We start from the raw sequence: 24833 nt of genomic DNA on the forward strand, positions 1-24833 counted from the left end.
GGTTGAGTTGCATCAAGACCCCTCATTCTGCAGGTTCAATGCGCTCTTCGACAAGATCGTCATGCTACCAACAAGGGTCAAGATCTAGCGCTCGAATCGGCATCATCAGTCGCCAACAGTTTGTTTCCGGGGATCGTAATTCAGCCGTTTTCTCCCCCGCATTTGCCTGAATCTATCTCATGATCGACGGTTCAAATGCGCATATATAATGAGGAGAAGCTCTGGCGATTGAAGTGATGTCTGATGTGACCAGGACGATATTACTTGAGAGGGCTCAAAATGCGCTTCTCTTGGCTATTGTGCCCGCTTCTCGCGATGGGAAGTGCTCTTCCCGAACCGAAGACAGATATTTCGACATACACCAACCCGGTCCTTCCGGGATGGCACTCAGACCCGTCATGCATCCAGAAAGACGGCCTCTTTCTCTGTGTCACTTCAACTTTCATCTCGTTCCCAGGTCTTCCCGTCTATGCTTCAAGGGATCTAGTCAACTGGCGTCTCATCAGCCATGTCTGGAACCGCGAGAAACAGTTGCCTGGCATTAGCTGGAAGACCGCGGGACAGCAGCAAGGAATGTATGCACCAACCATTCGATACCACAAGGGAACATACTACGTCATCTGCGAATACTTAGGCGTTGGAGATATCATTGGCGTCATTTTCAAGACCACCAATCCCTGGGACGAGAGCAGCTGGAGTGACCCTGTTACCTTCAAGCCAACTCACATTGACCCCGACCTCTTCTGGGACGACGATGGAAAGGTTTACTGTGCTACCCATGGCATCACCCTACAGGAGCTTGATTTGGAGACCGGGGAGCTTAGCCCAGAGCTCAATATCTGGAACGGTACAGGTGGTGTATGGCCTGAAGGGCCCCATATCTACAAGCGTGACGGTTACTACTATCTCATGATTGCTGAAGGTGGAACTGCTGAAGACCACGCTATCACGATCGCTCGAGCCCGCAAAATCACCGGCCCCTATGAAGCATACAAGAACAACCCAATTTTGACCAACCGCGGAACATCTGAGTACTTCCAGACTGTCGGTCATGGTGACTTGTTCCAAGATACCAAGGGCAACTGGTGGGGTCTCTGTCTTGCTACTCGAATCACAGCTCCCGGTATTTCTCCCATGGGCCGTGAAGCAGTTCTGTTCAATGGTACATGGAACAAAGGCGAATGGCCCAAGTTGCAACCAGTGCGAGGTCGCATGCCTGGAAATCTTCTCCCCAAGCCGACGCGAAACGTGCCCGGAGATGGACCTTTCAACGCTGACCCAGACAACTACAACCTGAAAAAAACTAAGATGATTCCTCCTCACTTTGTGCACCATAGAGTCCCAAGGGACGGCGCCTTCTCTTTGTCCTCCAAGGGTCTACATATTGTGCCCAGTCGCAATAATGTGACCGGCAGTGTGTTGGCTGGAGATAAGATTGAGCTCTCAGGACAGCGAGGTCTAGCCTTCATCGGACGTCGCCAGACTCACACTCTGTTCAAATACAGTGTTGAAATCGACTTCAAGCCCAAGTCCGACGACCAAGAAGCTGGAGTCACCGTTTTCCGCACGCAGTTTGACCATATCGACCTTGGCATCGTTCGTCTTCCTACAAAGCAAGGCAGCAACAAGAAGTCCAAACTCGCGTTCCGGTTCCGAGCCACAGGAGCACAGAATGTCCCTGCACCAAAAGTGGTACCGGTCCCTGATGGCTGGGAGAAGGGCGTAATCAGCCTGCATATCGAGGCAGTCAACGCGACGCACTACAACCTTGGAGCTTCAAGCCACAGAGGGAAGACTCTCAACATCGCGACAGCATCGGCGAGTCTTGTGAGTGGAGGTACGGGCTCATTTGTTGGTAGCTTGCTTGGACCTTATGCTACCTGTAACGGCAAAGGATCTGGAGTGGACTGTCCAAAGGGAGGCGATGTTTATGTGAGCCAATGGACTTACAAGCCCGTGGCTCAAGAGATTGATCACGGCGTGTTTGTCAAATCAGAACTGTAGTTTAGGTATGTAGCTGAACCTCGAAGAACACTGTTGTTTGTCGAAGCGCGATCGAAGCTCAGCATGTAGCTCAGTCTGCCGTGCTATTATTAGTGACACGTGTGACAGGAACCAATCTCACTGGAGGGATTATCCCTAACTTTCAGGTGGCCCCTCTCCACTCAGATCTGGGATGCAAGGGCGAACGGTTATTGCAATGCCGATTTAACGGGGCGACAAAATCGCCGAACATTGACATAAAAGCCACAAAGAATTTGTTTTTCTTGTGAAGTTTCTGACTTTTTTCTCTGTCCAATATACACCGTACCGTCTAAAAAGTTGACAGCTCATTGTCATGTGGCGTTGATGGTGAAAAGCATATTCCTTCGTCCACGTCAAGCTTGGAGCTTATCACAAATGTACCTTTCTTACAGTGGCACAATGTCAAACCTCAAAATACATACCGCCTTTTTGATAAAGTTATACAGCAATTGGCTTTAAGCCGCAAAAGGTTACGCCGAAATGATACCCTTATCTCTGTGGCGATGGTGTCTTAGTGGCCTCCTCTTCTAACCGTATTCGATCATTCCCAGGGTCCAGAACACAAATGCTCAGTAGCGACTTTGCCAGCAAATTCTTTTTCCCATTCATTTTAATTCCCATCTCGTGAATTGGAGTTTCTTATCCGTCACTCTCTGGGCCCTTTATCTTTCACCCAGCTCTTTATTCGGCAACAATGGAGTTCCAAAAACCCGGACTGCCCCCAAAGGCACCACGAAGTACACTAAAATCTTCAAATGTCGTCACTCACGATCTGGACTTTTATGTACATCCGAATCTGGTGCCGGACCAAGATCCCTGCAAGGGTAGATTACTTCGAGCCACGGGTCCTATTCGAGAAGGAACTGTTCTTCTGGTAGACATACCATATGCCATCGTCCCTTCTGTGACGTCAAACGAACCGCTTATCTGCAGCAATTTGTCGTGTTCTCGCCGTGTCCCGCAGAATGGTCGCGCCGTCCGCTGTGAGCACGCTTGTTTCAAAGATGTTGTATGGTGTAATGTCGCATGCCGAGCGACTGATAAGAGCCGACATGATTTCGAGTGCTCTTGGTTAAAGAAACACGCAGAAGCACTTCGCCAGAAAGAGGGAGAGTACAATTTCGCTACGGTCTGGCATGTTGTTCGCCTGCTTGCCACGTGGAATGCCGAGTTACACAGCGGTAACACCCTCACACATCAGCGGCATCCATGGGAGGCCCATTTCCTACGTGGCTGGAAAGCTGTGGACATGTGTTGTGCGTATCTTGACTCGTGGCCTGAGGTGCAGGTTACACATTGGAAACGACTGGTCTATGAGTATCTGAGTGATACCACTGTTTTACCGCCCCTGCTAAGTGCCGAACAAATGCTTTTGCTATTATGCAAGGAAGAGACGAATACTTTCGGTTTGTATCCGAGGGCTACTGGCTCTCAGCCTGTGAACGACCAGGATGCACCAAGAGGTGAATCTTACGGAATGGCGCTATATCCCCGTGCTGCCCAATTTAACCATTCTTGCCTACCAAATGTGAGCAGATAGAGATTACGAAACGAACCGTGAATGTGCTACTAATAGGTCTCACAGGTCACTCACAAACCCGACGGCCAAGCGCGGATGGTCTATACAGCAGCCCGTGACATCATAAAGGGCGAAGAATGCATGATCACCTACTTTGATCTCACAACGCATAAAGATCTCTCCAGCAGGCAATATCATACCCAAGAGCAGTTTCAGTTCAAATGTACTTGCGAAAGATGTCTGAAGGAAGAGGCAGAAGAAAACATCGAGAGTATGGACTCATTGCCATTTGGTTTTTAAGAGGACTTGCATGGAAAGGCGTTTGGAATTTGGGAAATGAGTAGACAAGGGAATGTGACTGCAGGACAACTAAAAGCATCTTATATGGGACCACGATGTGTTGTATAATGTTGATTGTGCCTCAGAGCTGAAAATTAACCATCCTGCTGCTTATGTGTTCTGCCTTAGCTTATTTGCCCTTCAAGGACTGGGGGTAGACTTAGATATACTTGTAGCTACGACCTATGCGCAAAGTCGGACATTGAGCGAACCCCGATGCGAAATTGAACCTAGATGTCATATTAATCATCAATTGGGCGATAGGTCCAGTCTGCACTTTAATTCGCTGCGGGGTTTTGTTTCGTGGGTTACGGAGCGGACCAAATGACGTTACAACGTTATCTCGGGTTCGCGGACGAAGAACGGACAAAATTAATAAAAAAAGACATGGGATTACAGCTTACTACCCATGAGCAGGTGTCCACTTGCCATGGCCATGATCGACCTCTAGCTGATCATCTACAGACTGTCGGGTATGAAGTTGACCCGCCTGAGCTATGGTAGGCTAGACTCAACTCGATCGGACTCGTTTTTATCCGATCATGCCATGATAGCTTTCTTGGCAGAAGATCTTTCGACTATAGTGGAGCAAGTCGTCTATATATAAAGTCCAAAAGAATAAGACAAAACGGACTGATAAGCACGAATCATCACACCTTTTCATCAGCATGAAAGTTCTCGTTGTCCTTGCTCATCCTGAGCCCCGATCCTTCAATGGCTCTCTCTTCCAAGTCTCTATCAACGAGCTCAAAGCTCAAGGTCATCAAGTCAAGACCTCAGACCTATACTCAATGAAATGGAAAGCCGAGATCGATCGCACAGACTTTCCTGATCTAGCAACCGATGCCCGTCTCAAGGTTGCATACGCATCAAGAGATTCATACACCTCAGGAAACCTTACCGAGGACGTCAGAACCGAACAAGAAAAGCTACTCTGGGCAGATGTCGTGCTATTTCACTTTCCCCTCTGGTGGTATACCATGCCTGCTATTCTCAAGGGGTGGGTCGAAAGAGTCTTCGCTATGGGTTTCGCTTATGGATGTGGCGAACATAGCGATAAGCATTATGGCGACAGATATGGCGAGGGGGTTTTCGCTGGAAAGCGGGCGATGCTTATCGTTACTGCTGGGGGCCAAAGAGAGCACTTCTCGACACGCGGAATTGCGGGACACATTGACGACTTACTCTTTCCTATCAACCATGGAGTCCTATACTATGCCGGGTTTCAGGTTCTTCCATCTCACGTCGTTTATCAGACAGATAGACTGGATCAAGCTGGCTTTGAGAAAGAGGCGGAGACGCTTCGTGAAAAGCTGAGGCATTTGGATACCATAGAACCTATTGCTTACAGGCCTCAAAATGGCGGTGGTTATGAGATACCTGCCTTGACCCTCAAGACAGGGCTGGAGGGGAACGCCACAGGGTACTCAATGCATATTCGTAACGGCGGAGTAGCCGAGACAAGTGATGGGAAGTCTTAATGGACTCAGAACAAGACACATGCAGGAGGTAGATAAGCAACAGAATAGGAAAATCAGATACATATGATTATAGAAGCTACTTGGAAGTATTGGGTGAATCCACCAAGGCTTTTGAATAGGGATATAGCAAAACCTGCTGACCCCAAGCCATAGCCGTCTCTGCAACAGTGACCGCCTTCTCCCATTCTTCCATAGCGAATCCCTTCTCGACAATCTCGTGCCCAGCTTCCTGACCCAGTTTGACAACTCCCGTTTCAATCATCTTGACCAAAGATACCAACTCCTGGCGCGTGTACATGAACTGCGCTTTGATCGTGATATTGCGAAGCATGAGGCTAGCATAGTTGATCTTGATATCGAACATCAAACCCAAAAAGACAACACGTCCGTAGGGTGCTAGGGAGTTGATGGAAATATTGAGGTGCTGATGTGAAGCTGTCGCTGCGGGCGGAGAAACGTCAATGTAAGCATCAGCGCCTCCGGGTACAAGTGCGCCAATGGCCTCGGCATCTTTCTTCTCATCACCAGTCAGTTCAACAGCGGCAACCCGATGGTAGCGAGACGTGAGAGGATTAAGCTTAGAGGCTGAGCGCGAAAGTGCAATGACGCGACAGCCCATCTGGGCTGCCAGTTCGACGACCGCGCCGGAAAAGTGTCCTGTAGCAGGAGCAACAATAACAGTTTCGCCAGCTTGAAGATTGGCGGCTCTGATTCCGCCGTATGCGACAGAGAGGCGCTGGATGTAGTTCAGGTCTCCAAAGGAGTAACCCATCTCATTGATGAGAATCTTCTCATTCAGAGGGATGACATTCTCCGCGGCAACAACAGCAAAGTCTCTCCAAAAGCCTTTCCAGAGATTGAAAAGCTTCAAGTCAGCTTCGGGACCACCGCCATCATGAAGACCCAGTAGGACTCGGATGTTAGGATCATCTCTTGCCGTGATGGTGGTGTTCATGTAGACAAGCTCACCAGGTGTGAGAGCGACAGCGTCGGGCCCGACGGATACGACGCGGCCAACGCCCCCGTCTCCAGGGTTATATGGGGGTTTGAAGGAAAGCGGGCTATTCCCTTTGAAGCCTTCGCGCTGATGAGGGCGTACCGGGGTGCTTAGGACACGGACAATAACTGACCCAGGAGAAACAGGCTTGGGAAGAGGGGTCTTCTCGAGCTTTAGGGGCTCGTTGAAGGCGGGAAGGACAAGAGAGGTTGAGAACTCGGGGGTAGCTTGGTCGCCCATTTTGACGATGTGTTGGTGATAGATATCGAAATGTGGAATGAGTTGCTGGTTGGATGCAGAACGGTTGCTGAGAGGGGGAGGGAGACACTCCTCTTATACTCGTCCCAGATATTGATCATCTTCCTCTTGGAGTCGTGCGAAACCGAAAGAGTCTCGTTTAAGGAATTGCTTTCGTGAATATCGACCGTTGGGCGTCTTGATGCAGCGTCGGATCTAAAGTCGGACATGTCAATTACCCAAAACAGTAACTCTTACAACCGACAACTCCGACGCCCCACTATCTCTCACCATTCATGCAGCACAGATCCTAAGCGCCGATGATTGACTCTCCTGTGATCGATCTGTCGAATTCCTCGTAATTAGTCAACAAGTTCACCGAGCCCTACGTATCGTCAGTGGCGCATCTCTCCATGTGGATACGTGTACAAACCCAATCCGGCGTTACAGTGGTGTTCCATAGGAAATTGTCCAATTCATAGACATCGCCGTTTCTTGACTCATATGTACCAAAGTATTGCAGTAGGGCACTCTCCTGGTTTGAATCAGAGACATTTGGGTACATAGGACGCTCAATCGAGGTTGACGAGTAGATATCTGTCAGGATGACCTGAAGCAGTCGGGAGCTTTCGAGGGCGTATGAAGAGACACATGATCTTGCGGGCCACAGCTGTGCTGCCGTTTTGAGAGTATTGATGATATAGCCCTTCTTGCTTTGCCTGCAATCCTTCAGTCTCGGTTATCGGTCTCCTTATCGAGACAAACTTACGGTAAGTCGGGACAGCCGAAGAACTCAAGCGGTGCCATGATCATATTTATAAAGAAATCATTGACAGGTAAGTTAGCTTTTACTTGAGGGTCGTTGTAGAGTCTGCCCCCTCTCTGCATCTGCTGATCAACCTCTATGTACACTTCGATAGATCTTAGTGCATTCAAGCGAGACGCGTCGAGCGCAGTTTTGCAATATCTATTCTCAAGGCTCATGATATCGAGGAACGGACGATATATCAGCGCGACTCCGGTGTTATAAATGAGCTGAAATAAGACGCCTTGCAAAGCAGTGAAAGCAGTGTTTGTCAAGGAAGTATCCCTAACGGAATGCACGAGGAGGCAGGTCGGAATCGATCTGTACCATGTCTCAAGCTGCAATTTGAGCAACAGAGCGTCCGTATAGTTGTAGGTCTTGAAACCAAGGGCATGGCAAATGATGCGTCTCAGAATTGGCAACAGTTGGGACATGTACACGCAAGGGAGCGCGGTATAAAGCTCTGTCGCTGGACTGGAGAAGAAAAAGTTCGATTCCTCATCAAACTCATCATCACTTACGTTTGTTGGGTGGCTCATAGAGTATGTATCTTCGTGTATAACCGGCGGCAATCCATGCTCAAGAGAGAGCAAAACGTCGTAGTATTGGAGATAATACCAAACGCGCCGTCTCATTTCGACTTGGAAAGGCGTCAGAGCCTGCAAGGAGTTGTCCCCGTCCACATGATATGCCCGCTGTTGTGCGACACGAACAGTTAACGCATGCAGCTGGGAGAGATTGATGTCCCTCTCATCGTGATGGAAACACCGTGCATGAAGATGCATAGCTAAGGCTTCCACAGAGAATTCGATTGCTGTTCTGTACTGTCCGGATACAAGACATTTAGCTGACATAGAAACAAATGTCGCAGACTGGTGGTGATTTCTCCTGTCATCAGATATGATGATACCAACGGCAAGGACTGAGAACAGGATGCTTGCCCATAGCAGGTTTGCAGATTCAGGGTTGTCCCAAAAGGCTTCACACTGTCTGCGGAATTGGTGGATATGGATGAACGGTACTGCAATATGTCTTGAGTTGAGGTATGTCGAGACTATCTTGTCAGATTGCTGGCGGGATGGCAAAGCCGCTAGAACATCTTGTGAGGTAACTTTGGCGAGATATCCAAACACGATGTCTGGGGTTTGGTCCACCTCGGGAGCCACAACAGTGGTGTCATTGATAGCCTGCCGAATCCGATCCACACCCGCGGCTAGTTTATCGCAGGATGTGGCCGCTTGGCCATGGTTAGGCTGGCTGAGGAGACTCTGGAGAAGGCTCTGCATCTGCCTAAGCTCATTCTGGACTCGACTATCACCACGATTAACCAGCGAAGCAGGCGGTGGTCGCGGAGTTGAGTCTAGGTGACATGAGTCCTCAACACCACGCTTCAGACATGGGCCGCATGGTTGTTGTCTGTCGCATTTCTGCTTGCGTGCACGACACGTTGAGCAAGATACCGCGGGTCGGTTCCGCTTGATCCGTGGGGTTCGGGATACCCGGAACTTGGTAATATGACCTGCCAGACTCTGATTCGTCATTTTTAAGGAAACGGTTGGTCTTCTTAGGCAGTGTCAAGGTCATGGAAGACCAAAGAGATCATGACACGGTCAAAGTCGATTTCTAGGAGACTATGGCCTCGTCTGCTCATGCTACGGTTCACGAGATGGTGGGGTTCTGGTCAATCCCTGCCCTCTGGTTGGCTGTAGGGATACACTAAACTGCTTGGAGAAAACGGAGATGGCACCAAGAAAACGTCCATAGAACCCTTCATTCTGAGTATTGAGAAAGTTTATGTAAAACTTGGTAAATTTGAGTGTTGATATCCTGACTTAAGGTCAGAAATCATCTGGCTTCCAGAAAAATGCATATTCATCGCAACGTGTGTCCTAAGGAGCCTTACAGGTAATACCCAAAACATCAGAGCTAATATTCTCACACAAAACCTGCCCAGCACCAGTTCCAGACTTTACAGTCCAGTTGGTAAACTCAATATCGCAATTCTTTCCCTCAACAGGACAGTATACATGGCCAGTGGTAGGAGAATACTTGGTGCTAGTCTTTCCGGAGAAGTTCTTGACATAAATCTCTGTCACCTGTGCGGTACTGGGGTGCTGCTCACAGTAAGACTCGTCTTCGTTGTAGCAAGCATCAAACTCGAATGCAGCACCGCAGTCATCAACGATAACACCATCCCAGGTAACGTTGTGGACAACTGCTGTGCCATGATCAGGACCGCCAGGGTAGATTTTGATTCCAGCCGCTTTCGTAGCGCCTATCATGGTGGCATTTCTGACGTAGACGTTGGTGACTGTATCGGTGTTTGTCTTGGCCAGAGAACCGACTGATAGCCCGTGGGATCCTTGGCAGGTAATGTCGGTGACGGTGACTTGATCACAGCCTGCCTTGAAAGCAACGCAATCATCGTCGTTCTGGATGAAGATGTTCGAAAGAGTCGTGTACTTGGATGCTCCGATATCGAATCCGTCAGTATTTTTTGGCGGATAGCTTGACTTGCTGATGGCAGTCAAGTCCATGTTGAGGAACTTGACTCTCTCACTGTTGGATCCGATATCAACAAAGACGTTCTGCGCGTTCTTCATAAGAAAACTATTAACCTCAACATCAGTGGAGCTTTCCACTGCGAACATTACAGGTCTCTTCAAATCCCCGACTGATCCAAAACGATCCCACGCAGCTTGTCCGTTACCATCAATCTGCCCAGTACCAGCAGGACTATGAAACTTCAGCCCGTTAATTCCACGAATGTCGATCTGAGTACGAGAGTTGTTACAAAAGGTGTAATCGTCTGACAGTTTGAGTCGGCCCTCGAGTTGGACTTCGCAATTTGTACAACCGGTGAAACTGAGTTTGCTTCTAATCATATAGGTGGTATCTTTGGGAAACACAATGACTCCTCCATTCTCGCATTGCTTCAGTGCGGCGACGATGGCGGGGACATCATCTGTTGAAACTGAGCCGGCTGATTTGGGAGTACAAGTCGCTCGCTTGTGCTGCGCGAGAGAATGGTCGTGTGAGGTAAGAGTGCCTGCAACTCCTTGGGTGACCAGTAAAAGGAGCGGAGCAAAGAAGACTGATTGGAAGAGCATCGTTGCAGTTGCGAGGCACTGTGATCTACGATTCGGTGTATGTTTCCTCTTGTGCGATTCCCATCATTTAAATACACTTCTTCCACCAACACTCCTTGATGAGTAGTTCATTGATGTGCTGGGACATAGGACACACCTGGTGACTTCACCCTGCCTAAGTCATGAGTTTACTTGAACCCCTTAATTTGTATGCCTACCGACGATCTGAGTTCGTATCTCCAGCTCAAACTTAACAGTAGAACCGTTTCAATAAAACTTCCACCAATCAATCCCTTCGGCCGTTTGAAAATACGACCCCTCGTTTGCTAACCAAACACATTGAACCAAAATGGACTCTAGCGTCTCTGAAGATTGGGAAGGATTGTACGGAGTAGATTCGTCCAGTTTGAATGGGTAAATTGGGTGACCCCTGTCGCTTTGGGCCGAACCCGAGTAAGTCTCCGACTTTCAAACGAATACGCGCCAAGTCCCCGCATTCTACCCTACCTGTTGTGTATATTGCATTGTTTTCCGGGGTCGATCGAAGTCTGATTGTCAACAGTCATGATAATTATGTTTCTGAGCATAGCAAGGGCAAGCATTTAGCCTGATACCCCAAAGTCAACCTCAAACTACCCCCAATTTCAATCCCAGACTAGACCCCAGGTTTCGTTTCCCGATTTCTTCCTTGGCCAATTTGGAATGGTTTTTGTATTTAAGCAATTCTTATTCGATAGCGTACGGACAAAGAAGAGGCATGAATGACTTCCACATGATCTCAATACTCCGATATAGATATTGAACGGCAGAAAGTTGCCGAATGCTTGTCTTGTGGTCCGATTAACTGCATGACTAATGTGTTACTTCAGCCTGATATCGAACTGTGATTTTCCATGAAAGGGATAAGCTTCTGGATGACCTTAGCTCAGACAAATGACAATCAACTCAGTCTGAAAACAACTCAATTGCCTGTTTCTATCTCCATTCTCGGGCTATCATCATTTGGTTGAACAGTGCATCCATACAGGATCTCTACTCTCACCATCAGCATGTCGTTCCCCAAGAGCTTTTTCCACTTGGCCCAACTGGCCCTTTTGCTCGGTCAAGGTCCATCTTCCGGTGAAGCAGCCAGTCTTCCAACTCGGGCGGATAATAGTCGCACTGTTGCCCCTGCAAACTGCATCGTGGTAAAGTCTAGTGGTGCTACTGCATCAGAGTTTACCAGTCTACAAGCTGCCGTCAACTCTATCAGCTCATCTACGGAGCCTACGTGTATCTTCCTCAACTCGGGAACTTATAATGAGCGAGTCGAGATTAAGGTCAAAGCACCCTTGACCCTCTATGGGTCAACCGCCGAGTAAGACATTTTCCATTCGGTGAATTCGAAAGCACTAACGCAGTTTCTTAGTACTGGAAGTTATAAGAAGAATACCGTTGTCATCCAAAACACCCTTGGCTCACAAGATGCGGGCTCTTTGGACGCAAGCTCAACCATAAATCTTAGGTCCAACGACTTCGCCGCGTACAACATTGACTTTGTCAACGGATATACAGCTGGACAGGTAATCTCATCGCATATTACGAGTAGAAAACATGCTAAATACAGAAAGGCTGTTGCGTTGACGGCAAATGGTAACAAAACCGGATTTTACGGCTGCTCTTTCAAGTCGTACCAGGACACCCTGTATGTCAAGGCCGGGTGGATGTATTACTCCAATTGTTATATCGAGGGTAAGTACTTGCCCATGGTCAGAGGGCTATATTTCTGAGCAACAGCTATAGGCGCAGTCGATTACATCTTCGGCAACGGCCATGCATGGATAGGTGAATGTAAGGTTACCAATGTTCCCCAACCGACCGTCTCTAATCTTGCTCAGCTACTATTGCCTCTAATGGACCGAGCTACATCACTGCATCATTTCGAACTGAGCCAACCGATACCTCACGCTACATCATCGATCACAGCACCGTAAGTGCTATAATTGTTTAAACTCATGATAATGACTTAACAGAACATAGATCACATCTACAGGAACTCAAGATCTTACCAACAAAGTATACCTCGGACGTCCCTGGAGAGTCAACGCACGAGTGATGTACCAGTACAGCACACTGACAAACGTCGTGAGACCAGAGGGCTACTCACCCATGACCGAAGGCGCAACACCGTAAGTCTACAAGATCCCAAAGGCGACCAAAATCTAACTTTATCAGTGTCTCTCAAGAGTTCGGAAACACCGGTGCTGGTGCCGATACTTTGCAGAGAAATTACTCCACCCCATCAGACAAGGCTCTGACGAAGCAGGATCTTTGGGGCGCTGACTTCAAGTTGTATGATACGAGCTACTAGTGCTTGAGTTCTACATTTAGATATGAGAGACAAGTAATAGTACTATGCAAGAATTCCCAGCCCACTTGTATTGCTATTCATAATCTATTCGCATGGAGTTGAAGGAGTGACACTGGGGTTCCTCCTTTGTGATATCTAACGGCATTCCATAAGCTGTTTTGGCTCCACCCATAACATCAGCCAAGGCTCCTCCCCAGGTCTTGCACTACTGAGATGAAGATAGGCGTCATCTCCTAACTTCCAAGTCAAATCACCTGGAGAGCCTTCTTTGACAACCACGACATCGGGCTCTTCTTCCTCAACCACTGGCTTAGTGTGCAGCGCATATAAATGTCTGAACTCTTTCATAGCAAGCTCATTAGCCACTTGAATCCCCTTAGATGCTGTGGCGACACTGAAGCCAGAATTAGCCTCTGCACCCTTCTGATAGACAATGATAAGGTAAATGTTCTTTCCACTGCCATCGATGGCGGAACAGTTGACTTTGTCAACAGCTTCCAACAAATCAGTGGGGAACATACTGGAATCACCGTCTTCGTCGCGGTTCTCTGTTCTGAGCTTCGATAGATCGAGATGCGCAGACAGATCATCCTCCTTGGCGACCGGCTGACTCGACGGCTCTACCAGAAAGTCAGATAGCCCAGGCATGCGGTGGCAACAAAGGCAACGAATATGTCAAGTATGTGGTCAAGGTTGATCTTACCTTCTTGGTTCGTTTCTTCGTTCATATCCACGTCACTCGACTTTTCATCAGTCGCCGACTCTGAAATGTCCGCCATGTTGTTTTCAGCGGGGGGGTTGGGACTGAGCTGCTCTTTCGTTGACCCTTCATTGACGATAGCCTGAGCTTCTGGCTCAGATTCCAGGTCCAGCAGCTTGCTGGGCTGTTCACAACGGTTTTCTGTAGACTTTCCCTCGGACAAATGCCAAATTTGCTCAGAGTCGAGAAACGGGACGATGTATTTGTTAACAAATGATTTCGATATCCCCAGTGATACCGCATCGTTGACGGCGTTCTGCATCCTCGCGATATACTCCTCTCTGATGGAGCCATCGGTAACGTAGTCCTCGCTAACATACACCAATGTTTTGACTTGCTCAGTGCGTGCATGGCGCCCTGAACTGTCATCGCTGTCCATGTAGGACAGAGGATCAATGTAAGGCGGTGCATTGAACCTCACTTTGCGATTGGAATTGCTAGGAAAATGAGTCCCATCGCCGCTCATCGAGTCCCGGCGCTGCTCGAGTAAATGGGACAATCGGCCAGTCTTGAAGTTAGCGTACTGTTGATGAGGTTCGAAAGAAACTCTCATCAGATACTTCTGGTAGAAGCCTTTTGACACGCCTTCTGAGCGGTCCAGAGTCCTTTCATCTTTGGGACCGATCATGTAGAGAAGGCCTTCGACTGAGTGATCGCTTCCAGATTCAACGACGTTGGCCACTCCGCGCTCATTGATCTGCCAGCGATAAGACTCGAGAGTAGCTTTTCCTTTGAAGACACTTCCAGGACATCGATGGGCCATTTGCGCGAGGTGCAAGTTGCTACCATACGCGAAGTACAGAGTGCTGGCTGCTCTGATCATCCTTGACCCGGGCGCGTCAACTGTAGCAGACTGCTCGTAAGTTGGACCCGACGGATTGAATGCATACATGACTCTCTGTTGTTAATACAAGAAAAAGTTGTTTTGAGACGAAGGGTCAGAACACGAGAGAAGAAAGATGAAGAGTCTGGTAATTGGGATGGCGGGGCAGACCGGTCGCATGAACTCACAGCCTGATAAGGGAAACAGAGCCTCAATCAGGCTGCGCTCCTACCACTGTATAATTCTGACTGTGAACATCACAGTAAAGGACTCATCAATATGCATCTGGCCCAAATCGTCGCCACCCACAGCGTTTTCAATCCTTTAATGACACCCATGCGGCTCTTGCAATACAAACTCCATTTCAAAGTTACTCTAGGACCTACCAAAAGGACTTGCACTTTATGCTCGCCCGGCCTAACCGCTGATTCATGACATGATTTGGTGATGATGACTGCATAATCGGTCACCAATCAAAGTTAGTGAAATGGCGTTATGTGTTACCCTGCCTGTGCCTGTCTGACTCTCATGTGAAATTGCACTTTGGACCATTTCTATTTTTGCTGTATCATGATGGAAAAAGGAATTTCGGACCGCCAGCCCAGGCCACCATCAATGCCACGGATGTGGACAGTGTAGGCATCAGGGGAGCATGACTACTGTCAAGGTGTCAAACATGGGATGAGGCGGCTGAGTCTTGCTGGAGGGCAGTGAAATGTCACATATCTAGCCATGAAACGGACGACGAAGGCTGCTCGTCTATAGCGCCTGTTGACAGTCTCGATTACTGCTTTTCGTCTCATCTAGTCATGGCTGATTATCATTTCGGCATCGAGATAGAGGTCATTGTCGAACCCCACAAGATTCGGACACCGCTTAGCACCAAGCATGCTTTGTACTATAGCAAACTGGCTGCATCTCTACGAAAGCGAGGCCTCAAGGCTAAAGCCGATGATCTGCAGCAAGGCTATAACAAAAGACCAGAACACTACGACAAATGGTGGATCACCAAGGACGGGTCTCTTGGGTCCCATACCGACAAGAGTAAGAAAACCCATCAATCTCAATCACAGTCGATGTTGACGAGTTATAGTTCCAATGGAGGCTGTCTCCCCGGTCCTCAGCCTGAGGGCAAATTGGGAACATAACTGGGAGCATGAAATCGATGTCTTCTGGACCGCAATGCGTGTTGTTTTCCATATGCCCGACCGATCACTTCTTTGCGGTAGTCACATCCACGTATCAAAGGGTCTCAACCAAACCTTCTCCCTTCCTCAAGTCAAGAAGATCGCATTCGGCGTCGTCTACTATGAGCGCCTCATTCTACAGCTTCTCATGCGAGAACGAGCCAACAACCGATACTGCAAGCAAAACACTCTGAACTCGACGCAGTTGATTCGCTGCAACGGCAACTATAACGCCATAGCAGAGCTCATCAAGAGTGCAAAGAGCACCACGGCCTTGAAGAATATTATGCAGAACGATAGGTACGTTTTGTGGAATTTCGACAACATCGTTCCCGGAAGCTCTGGGACCATTGAGTTTAGGGGCGGGAGGTGCCTGAGGGGAGAGGTCAGAACTAAACGATGGATTGCTTTCACGATTGCCTTGATCCAAACTCTACTCAACATGGTATGTTACATCAAGTATTTCTAACGCTTTTCACTACTGACGGATCTAGAATAACATCGCAAATCCAAATGTTTCCACTCTAGAGTCATGGACACCGGAGGGTCTGTACACTATGATCAAGAAAGCCGGCAGTCAGCTGTCCCTGAGAGACTCGTTGCCAGAAGACTGGAAGGTCTTGAACGAATCACAGAGATGAGATATTGTTATAGTCATTCGTGTTCTTATTTTACTTTTAGATGGCTGCCAATCAATTTGTTTCTTTGACTTCATGCGGCTCTGCAAACCGGTTGTATTGAATTGCCCCGTGACCCAAGCGTTAGGCAAGTATTGACAGGCAGTTAGGCTTCGTAAGCTTGCTGCATCAAGTGAAGGAACGTTATCTGTGCTGTTTGTTTCGTATCAACAATCGGCTAATGTACAGGTAACCTATACAAACACTCAAGAAGGGACTTCATAAGGTGCAGCCTTATCATGCAGGCTCCGCCGCTTTGGGCTGCCATGGTCTCGGACAAGTGCTCGTATACGGACAGTAATATTCGGCTTAAATCACCTAATTTAGGTGAGCAACCTTAGCTTCCAAGCAGGAGACCACTTGGAATCGTGTATTCAGCAGCCATCGTTGATCAGGATTCGAGGGTGTTTCGGAATGACTAGGCTCAGGAGACCAGAGTCACGGTGACTCACATGTACAGCTTACAACCACTTCACATTAATTGTTTGCTTCTGATGGTATTTATCTTGGCAATGGATTCTCAAACCAACAGGGAAACCTAATCGGGGTCGTTGCATTGAGGTTATGGCAATACCATCGACGGTGACTCAGTCATCGAGCAGGCGCACTGCGCAGCCTGAGACCTGGCTTGCATGCGGCTGACCAGCTTGTTAAGGCTCACATTAGCAGGAGCATTGAAAGCAATGTATTGCTTGGATATGTATTGAAAGCAATGTATTGCTTGGATATGTATGCATGACAAATCACAAGTTTCGGCAGGCTGAAGTAAATACGATGAACGTGACATGAGAGACCTCCATCACCACCCCCGCGTCCAGGAGGTTGAAAGCGAAAATGGTCTTGAAACTCTCTGAGAGGTGCGTACGCCATGCCCCAGGGTTGAAGCCTGGCGCTGAAATGCACTACCCCAGGCTCTGCGTTGCGGAGACGAGCTCCTGCGTCTTCTTCGCCGAGGCTCTTCGGGGTCCGAGCTATGTCTGCGATGACGACTTTGACGCCCCTCTCCTCTCGCCTGCCCTTCCCGTTGAGATCTTCTTGAGGCTGACCTCGGTGGAATGGACGGTCTAACAGTGTTCTCGAAGAAGTCACTGGGGATACCCAAAGTGACAGCATCCCTTATACCACAGTTCATGCGATCAACGTATTCGTCCCGTGCGGTACCCCACTGAGAGTGACGACTGCTGAGATAAACCAGAACGTTGCTCCTGATCCTGCCTTGATGCTCGGGCTCATGGGATCGCGATCCTGACCGCACTGCATTGACAGCCTTATCTATTCCACCATCTTGCACAAGGTATCGTGTTGGAAGCTGGAGATCCTCAACAGCTTCGTGTAGCACGACGCTATGATATGACTTGGTGTAAGCGCCGGAATGAACACCTTCATTCCTGTCGAGGCGAGCTTCATCGTCGACGCTTACTTGGTAGACCAATCCATGCACATTGTAGCCGCTGCAAGGGAGTACATTCGCGAAGCCTCGACTGTTGATCTGCCATCGATGATCCATTAGAACCGCCCTCCCAACGTAGTAACTCTCGGGACAGCGGCTGGCCATTTGCTGCAGCCAAAGGTTACTACCATAAGCGAAGTAGAGCTGCGCCGGTAGGTCCGGCATGGCGCGAATGTGCATGCACCCAACAAAGGAACCCTGTTAGAGTCGTCCTAGGGGCTAATAAGGTATACCCAATGATTGACAGAACGACTATATGAGGCTCTATGCGAGTTGGAGTGAAGGATTTTGGTTGGAACCTGACAATTGACAGTCAATAGTTTACATACGTTAGGCTGCGACGAGCGAGGCAATTTATGGTGGCTTTCTAAATGAGCTGATTAATTTCCTTGGTCACGCTCGCTGTCATGCAACCATGGATGATGGTTGCGATGCTTGTATCTCCATGTTTGTAATTCTCATCTACGCGTCAAGCGGTCAAAGCCACGTCCAAAGGTGCAAAAAGTTCCAAATTCGGAGCGAGAGGGTCCTTAGCTGCTACATAAATAAAATGGCGCTTTTATCAGATCAGTCCCTCATTATGCGGGCGTTTTCAATCATAAGTGTGTAATACAAGGCTCAAACAAACCGGGATGATGGATGAGGATGCAACCCTCTTAGACAGTGCGAGCCTGATTGTGTACTTGAATAGATACGCAACAACGCGTATTCTGACTTGTGAGTGCAGAGCCTGATTTATTCTGATTGCCTCGTCCAATTTCTGATGTTGCGGCTGATATCTTGATAATGAATATGGCTTCCCCAATTGCTTGCGATGGGCGACTCGGTCATCTTCTACTTGTTTCACGTGAGCCACCATGTCGTCGTTTGGCTCATACAACTTTGGGGTCGAGTTAGAGCTCATTGCGGAGCCAAAACGAGTACGGCACCCTCTACTTCGTGCTGTCTACTACGAAGAGCTGGCAACATCATTGAGATACGATGGCGCGGCAGCAGAAGCAGACAAGCTCAACCAGCGATACCGAAAGCGTCCAGAGCACTACGATAAGTGGTGGATTACAAAGGATGGATCGTTGGGAGATCCTGAGCATCCGTGCAGTGAGTCTCTCAAATTTCTGTTGTGATTGCCTACTAATATCTGGTCCTGCTCATAGTTCCCCTGGAGGCTGTCTCATCTATACTCTCCACTGACTACACATGGGAGAACGATGTGGACACTTTCTGGAACGCTTGGGACCGTGTGTTCCATATGCCAGAGTCATCCATTGCTTGCGGTAGCCATGTCCACGTATCGCCATCACCAGAGATGGAATTCGACCTGAGCCAACTTCGTAATATTGCCTTTGGTGTCGTCTACTATGAGCCGCTGGTCATTCGCTTGCTTCCATCCCATCGTCAGAACAGGAAGTACTGCAGGCCTAACACGCTGCGATCCGGACCACTATATGACCTCATGTCAAGTTTCCACGAGGAAGCAGCACTCAGAGAGCTATGGGATGCGCTCAATGATGACATTGACGAAGAAGACATCAGAGACCTTATGCAGTCTGGCCCAGAGCCGAAAGATGAGAGATATGTTCTCTGGAACTTTGACAACATCTTTGGGAATCGTTCTGGCAGCATCGAATTTCGAGGAGCGCCAGGTTTGAGAGGCCCTGTTAAGACGAAGAGGTGGATATCCTTTGTTGTCGCTTTCATCCATATGTGCACGAATCTGGTACGCTCCTCACTCAACCCTTCGTTCCGGTGCTTCTCCAGGCACTAACTTACAACACAGGATGCCGCATCATGGAGCTACTTCACAAGGCCAAGTATGGATAGGTTCTGGAGGGACTTGCGTAGGTCTGCGCAGGCAGTCAGTGTTAAAGAGAACCTTCCATCGGACTGGAGAGTCATGGCAGGGTTGGTCAGGTCAGTATTGGCGTCCCATTTCATGACCTGTGACTGACCATTTGCAGCGGTAGGTCCTACGAAGAATCTGCTGTTGATAACTTCAGCGATTCAGGCTATGGTGATGACTCATCTATCATGGGCAAGTCGGACTCTGAATATTCCGACTCTGAGTACAGTGACGGAGAATATGAAGCCCTGCAGCAGGAGTTAATCCGGGAGAGGGAGCATCGTTGCACAATTCTTTAGAGGGATGGGCGATATCATAGCGCCATTTTATGATTGGCAATAAATTGCTGACTGCATATTTGCGGCTGAGAAGAGTACCAATCAGAATGACACGGATTGATCGTGGTGGAATGCTGTTGGTGAGATTCCGGCCATGCATTTTCAGGCTTTCCTTATCACCAGCGATCAGTCTTGGAAATCAGGCTCTGAGATAAGCATTTGATTGATAATATCTCAGACACATTCTACCATTCTGCAGGGTGTGTCGTCGGGTGACAAATGCAATGAAACCGAAAGCCTTGAGATCGCTCTTCATCATTGCGCTCAAGACTTAGTGACTACTCCTCTCTCTACCTGTCCAAAAGACCTCAATTCCACTTGATACTTAGAAGGCTTGGGGCATCCGAGAATAGCGATGCATCGATTAGGTCCAGAAGCAGAGCTAGCCCAGCCAACAGCTTCAGCCTCAGCGTGCATGCATATTTGGCCCCCAAGCCCTCTTCTATGGGCGCCGATCATGGGGGCGAGAGGCATCCTCAATGCTTCCCAAACCTTTGGCGATGCAACAGCCCCTCGTCTTACCAAGAGTAAGAACTGGGCTGTATCTCACGCCAATTGCTTCTTCGATAGAACGAAAGCGTATGGACATGCATAAGTTTCGCAACCATCTCCATTAGCAATAGGTTGGCCATGGCTGGCGAGACTTGCTCACCTAACCACTATGATGTTAAAGATGTCGAGAGTTGTTGTCGGCATCTTGGATTCCGTGAGTGTGTCTCAGCCGCTTGCGAGCCAGAGAGGTGATCTCTCACCGGCAGCAAGCAGCTTCATGCAAGTGGCCCGTCTGGTGCCGTGGCTTGCTCACATCGCAGCAGCCATATCACTCTGCAGGCAGTCGAGTTGTTGGGGGCAAAATGAGGCTCTTCTGCTCAAATCTTGCTATACAGCTTCTTCTCTCCAGTCCAATGCTCCCACTCCTCCATCGCGTCGCCTCGCTTCGTTTGATGCTTTGTCCAGGATCCATTTTCTGAAACATTACTATTGTTCAACATGGAAATAACCATGCTGTCGTGGTTGGTTTTACTAGTCTTGGTCCATACCAGCTACTGTTCCGCTCTGTATGCCTTTTTCACCGACCTCACCATATAGGTTGGCGCGCAAGACCCTACTACGGGGAAGCTCCTCTACAGTACCTGCAATAGCCAGGATATCGCAATCTTCCCAATCGAAAAGCCTAATATCCTCGATACAAGAGAAACCCCGCGGAATGGCACTGCGCTTACAGCCGTAGGCTGGGGGGACTTGAACTTTATCACTGTACATGCTAGCTCTCCAAACTGATCGTGGTATAAAACTCACAGCATGTCCAGGCACAAGTCTTCTGGCAGACCGAAGACAACACGATCGTGCAGGGGCTATACATCTGTAACATGACGACGGGAAAGCTTGTGCGCGACCGCGAGTTCCAAATCTCAGCGGCGGCTGGTGTCGACTCCATCCACAACGAAACGGGCCTCTCAATCGTCAACCTTGGCGAGAAAGATGGATATCGTCTTTTCTACCATGACGAAGACAGGAAAGTCAAGATGCTTTGGTATACTGATGACGATGGATGGAATGATGGGGGCGCCATCTCACAGGACACTGCTGGAGGCATGGCGTTAGGGTCAACGATATATGATTTGAAGAACATCACAGTGCCTTTCCCGAAGGACTCTGAGAATGTCGAGCTGTCGCGCCTGGATAAGTCTGGGCTCTGGACGCTAGGTACGCCCCACGGCGCTGTCGCGCTGGTAGCACTGAAGAAACAGTGACTGACAAGTAATAGACGCGTTCCCTAACACGTTCCTCGGACCCTACACTAACAACACACTGCCTTCGGATATGTTCTGGAGCCTGGAAGACGAGGCTAACTTCTCTCTTCCAGCCTGGAACTCATCCCTCGAAGCCATCGGCGCAGCAGTGGACCGATCGCGAACACGAAGTGTCTTTTATATCGGCGACGATAAGAAGATACACGAAGTCAAAACGACGAAGAATGGTTGGCAGCTTGGCTCAAACCAAACAGAGCGCGCATGGCCCGTCGCCGATAACGCGAGCTCCGGTCTAGCGGTGGTCTCTCAACAGAGCGAAGGCAAAGCCTGGCTTTACTACTGGGCCAACGAGACGATCGTACAGGCATTCAAGGACTACGACGGTGACTGGATTGAATCAGAAGCGTTACCGCAAAAGCTTCCGACAAATGGAACAAATGACAAGAAGCCCGAAGACAGACCAGCACAAGAGGATGAGCCTGAGCCAGAGGGTTCTAAAGGCCTCAGCTCGGGGGCAAAGGCTGGAATTGGTGCTGGGGTTGGCATTGGAGTCGGCGCGCTGCTGGTCGGTGTTCTTGCTTGGCTATGGATGAAGCGACGCAGGGAACGTGCTCATAAAGAGAAGGTCTCGGGGATAGTGGAAGTGGGAGGAAGCCCTCTAGAGCCGCGTTTATCAGTGTTCAAAGAGGACTTGCCCAGGGAAAATGAGCATGTCGAGCCATCAGAGATGGCCGGCCAAGGACGACCAGCTGAGCTGAGCCACCACGATTCGGCGGTTTATGAGATGCCAGAGCATCATACAAGAGGATAGCGGGTGGGTATCGGTTGAATGAGCAGGGAGCGATAAGATTGTCAATTTGAAGCATGAGCATAAATAGCATTGAAGTTTCTCCGTTTACATTATTGCAAATGAATGAGCGCAGACTGGAAGCTTGATCTCGGAGTGACTTTGCCAACCCCGACTTCCCGGTACTCGCGCCGTGCGTGCTGGAAGTCGGCAAGTACAAGTGGAGGGCTCCAGCAGTGCCTTTCAGTGGTGCAGTAGCCTATCAAATAGCGTAACAGCCCCCAACCCTAGGCCCTCGACTGATCCCGCGAACCGTGTCTAGACGGGGCTCGACCGGTTGGGCCTCAAATTTTAGCCTACTCTTCGCATTGTGAGCAGAGTCCGATTGAAAGGACGCATGGATGGCTTTTACTCCGAGGGATCAAAAGAGGGGACTCAGACAAACCCTGAGCTGGGGATAAAGGCACGCAAACCAAGAAGAGCTCATCAAAATCCCGCGACCGCTCAACAGTAAAATTAATGGCTACGTTAAAAGATAGAAATGAAGAAAAGCTGGGGAGAAACGGTGTCGCCAACGCCGGGGCCGTGCGAAAGGGGCTTCCAGCGCCAGCCACTTTAGCATCTCAGCCAGCCACTGGGCCATATTTTGGCCAGGGTAATTTGAAGCTATCGATTTCCCAGGGTGCGGCCCGTACCATTCAACGAATCACAACTAAAACGGGGCAAGTCCGTTTACAGGCCCGACCAATTAATCCACGGGTGATTAATTTTGGAACAGGCAATCTGAAGAGAGAATGCTGAGCGAAAGCCACAGCTGACCCCCGAAACGCTATTGAATGCTGAGGCTGCCTGGTTCCCAAACTTGTCTCAGCTCCTGAGTCTATTGACCCGGTCATCCCCCAAAAGGGTTGAAGCTCAGGGCAGGGTCGTATCTATAGTTCGAAATGTCTGAAGCTGATCGGGAAAGATGCCAATTAAACGAGTGATCATTGGAACGGTGGATTGGAATGGGAAAGGCGCCATCGTCTGAAGCTGCAATATAAAGATACAAAGCCCGTATTCTGGTCCTCAACTTCTTAAGCCTTTTGAACTCCGCCTGATACTACTCAAAATCACCATGATCTTCAAGTCCTTCCTCCTCTCCTCACTCTTAGCCACTGGCCTCGCTTTATACATCCCTCAAGAGGACATCACGAGCAAAGAATGCGATTGCTCGGGTAAGAATGTTCGCAAGAATGACAACCTCAGACACATTTATATATGCGGCGATGAACGTCTGGGGCCTACAGACCTCCCCACGAAGCTTCCCCTCAGCACTTATATCAGCGGTTACGACCGCTTCGGAGGCTTGACTCCTAATGAATTTCTCGGGAAGTGGTACGATAACACGACCAGAGCTGATGGTAAAAAGCCAATTGGCTGGAAGTATCCGTTGAAGAATGGGTTTGAGTTGGACGACGACGAGCGTCCCATCAGAGCAAACGTGAACCTCACGCCAGGAACATTGGTAGACAGGTTTGGAGAACCGACAGGTATTTTCTACCCGACAACCTATTCCAAGATCCAATGCTAACATGATGATGAAGGACGGTACATCTCCCCTGCTACAGCTCCCTTCTCGCAACGAGCTCTCCACCCGGGGAACCTTAATACTGGGGAAAACCAAGAATTCCCCAGCAATTATCACGTCTACAACGTGACCAAGTCATTCACTGTTCAGGCTGGACCCATCAGACCGTGGTTTGGGCAGCCGGGTTATGGAGTACAGTTCTTCCTTGGCGTTGGTATCACGGTGAACGACTACTTAGACAACGGTAGTCTAGTTCAACTCAACGCTTCGGCCTTAATTAGAGAGTCAAGGCAGTGTGCACTGAATGGAGGGAATGTTGAATTAGACTCGGAAGAGCTATAGAAGACTAGCTGGAGATACAGGCATTAACCCAAGACGGTTCTCATGATATAAAACCACTTGATCGCGTTGACGCCCAAAACAGAAATTGGTCTTAAACGTGTAATATGCACTACAACGATCCCAAAAATGGGCTTACTCAGAGACCTCAGCCCACGATCAGCACCGACTCAAGAAGACAGAATTGGGTTTCAAAGATGGTCAGGCCCCATCTTCGCGTTGTGTAGTATTGTGCTTAGGCTTCATTTATTTGACTGAACAGTTGTCCATCCTTTCATGCCATTATTCCATATAAGCCCGCAAAGCCTCGCCCTTCGAAAAAAGTTCCACTTCATTGTTGTGCCTACAGCGGCTCGGGACTGGTATACTCCCAGTGCTCTGTCAGATCGAGAGCCAGGTGATACAATCTTCCAATCGAAGACCCATCGGCGGCAAGGGCTTCATCATCGGTCTGTCGCCTATTTTC

At 49.0% G+C, this 24833-nt stretch overlaps 12 protein-coding genes across 12 annotated transcripts; 8 read left to right on the plus strand and 4 right to left on the minus strand.

Annotated features, from left to right (window-relative positions):
* Positions 1–315: 315 nt before the first annotated feature.
* FSUBG_4137 (xylosidase arabinosidase) lies at positions 316–2004 on the plus strand (the record flags this gene model as incomplete). Its single annotated transcript, XM_036682094.1, has 1 exon — positions 316–2004. One exon carries the CDS (start codon positions 316–318, stop codon positions 2002–2004), a length of 1689 nt encoding a protein of 562 aa, XP_036540444.1.
* A 715-nt stretch (positions 2005–2719) lies between these two features.
* On the plus strand, positions 2720–3844 carry FSUBG_4138 (histone-lysine n-methyltransferase ASHR2; the record flags this gene model as incomplete). The annotated part of the gene is made up of 2 exons (XM_036682095.1): positions 2720–3553; positions 3611–3844. The coding sequence occupies 2 exons, from the start codon at positions 2720–2722 to the stop codon at positions 3842–3844; spliced, it is 1068 nt and encodes a 355-aa protein (XP_036540445.1).
* Positions 3845–4551: 707 nt separating this feature from the next.
* On the plus strand, positions 4552–5364 carry FSUBG_4139 (NAD(P)H dehydrogenase (quinone); the record flags this gene model as incomplete). The annotated part of the gene is made up of 1 exon (XM_036682096.1): positions 4552–5364. One exon carries the CDS (start codon positions 4552–4554, stop codon positions 5362–5364), a length of 813 nt encoding a protein of 270 aa, XP_036540446.1.
* A 76-nt stretch (positions 5365–5440) lies between these two features.
* On the minus strand, positions 5441–6601 carry FSUBG_4140 (ADH3-alcohol dehydrogenase III; the record flags this gene model as incomplete). Its single annotated transcript, XM_036682098.1, has 1 exon — positions 5441–6601. One exon carries the CDS (start codon positions 6599–6601, stop codon positions 5441–5443), a length of 1161 nt encoding a protein of 386 aa, XP_036540447.1.
* A 382-nt stretch (positions 6602–6983) lies between these two features.
* FSUBG_4141 (transcription activator acu-15) lies at positions 6984–10513 on the minus strand (the record flags this gene model as incomplete). Its single annotated transcript, XM_036682099.1, has 3 exons — positions 6984–7317; positions 7368–8922; positions 9307–10513. The coding sequence occupies 3 exons, from the start codon at positions 10511–10513 to the stop codon at positions 6984–6986; spliced, it is 3096 nt and encodes a 1031-aa protein (XP_036540448.1).
* A 1028-nt stretch (positions 10514–11541) lies between these two features.
* FSUBG_4142 (pectinesterase precursor) lies at positions 11542–12842 on the plus strand (the record flags this gene model as incomplete). Its single annotated transcript, XM_036682100.1, has 7 exons — positions 11542–11849; positions 11901–12054; positions 12103–12223; positions 12275–12322; positions 12370–12461; positions 12512–12660; positions 12707–12842. 7 exons carry the CDS (start codon positions 11542–11544, stop codon positions 12840–12842), a joined length of 1008 nt encoding a protein of 335 aa, XP_036540449.1.
* Positions 12843–12977: 135 nt separating this feature from the next.
* FSUBG_4143 (uncharacterized protein) lies at positions 12978–14494 on the minus strand (the record flags this gene model as incomplete). The annotated part of the gene is made up of 2 exons (XM_036682101.1): positions 12978–13462; positions 13546–14494. 2 exons carry the CDS (start codon positions 14492–14494, stop codon positions 12978–12980), a joined length of 1434 nt encoding a protein of 477 aa, XP_036540450.1.
* Positions 14495–15234: 740 nt separating this feature from the next.
* FSUBG_4144 (swim zinc finger domain protein) lies at positions 15235–16253 on the plus strand (the record flags this gene model as incomplete). The annotated part of the gene is made up of 3 exons (XM_036682102.1): positions 15235–15469; positions 15519–16057; positions 16107–16253. 3 exons carry the CDS (start codon positions 15235–15237, stop codon positions 16251–16253), a joined length of 921 nt encoding a protein of 306 aa, XP_036540451.1.
* Positions 16254–16851: 598 nt separating this feature from the next.
* FSUBG_4145 (AIG2 family) lies at positions 16852–17904 on the minus strand (the record flags this gene model as incomplete). Its single annotated transcript, XM_036682103.1, has 3 exons — positions 16852–16980; positions 17196–17353; positions 17412–17904. 3 exons carry the CDS (start codon positions 17902–17904, stop codon positions 16852–16854), a joined length of 780 nt encoding a protein of 259 aa, XP_036540452.1.
* A 692-nt stretch (positions 17905–18596) lies between these two features.
* On the plus strand, positions 18597–19878 carry FSUBG_4146 (swim zinc finger domain protein; the record flags this gene model as incomplete). Its single annotated transcript, XM_036682104.1, has 4 exons — positions 18597–18837; positions 18894–19456; positions 19517–19650; positions 19698–19878. The coding sequence occupies 4 exons, from the start codon at positions 18597–18599 to the stop codon at positions 19876–19878; spliced, it is 1119 nt and encodes a 372-aa protein (XP_036540453.1).
* A 712-nt stretch (positions 19879–20590) lies between these two features.
* Positions 20591–22482, plus strand: FSUBG_4147 (uncharacterized protein; the record flags this gene model as incomplete). Its single annotated transcript, XM_036682105.1, has 4 exons — positions 20591–20623; positions 21007–21174; positions 21228–21624; positions 21686–22482. The coding sequence occupies 4 exons, from the start codon at positions 20591–20593 to the stop codon at positions 22480–22482; spliced, it is 1395 nt and encodes a 464-aa protein (XP_036540454.1).
* Positions 22483–23575: 1093 nt separating this feature from the next.
* Positions 23576–24370, plus strand: FSUBG_4148 (uncharacterized protein; the record flags this gene model as incomplete). Its single annotated transcript, XM_036682106.1, has 2 exons — positions 23576–23990; positions 24045–24370. 2 exons carry the CDS (start codon positions 23576–23578, stop codon positions 24368–24370), a joined length of 741 nt encoding a protein of 246 aa, XP_036540455.1.
* Between the last annotated feature and the right edge of the window lie 463 nt (positions 24371–24833).

This window comes from Fusarium subglutinans, assembly GCF_013396075.1.
Source record: "Fusarium subglutinans strain NRRL 66333 chromosome Unknown NRRL66333_c0000036, whole genome shotgun sequence".
In the NCBI taxonomy this organism is placed as follows: Eukaryota; Fungi; Ascomycota; class Sordariomycetes; order Hypocreales; family Nectriaceae; genus Fusarium; species Fusarium subglutinans.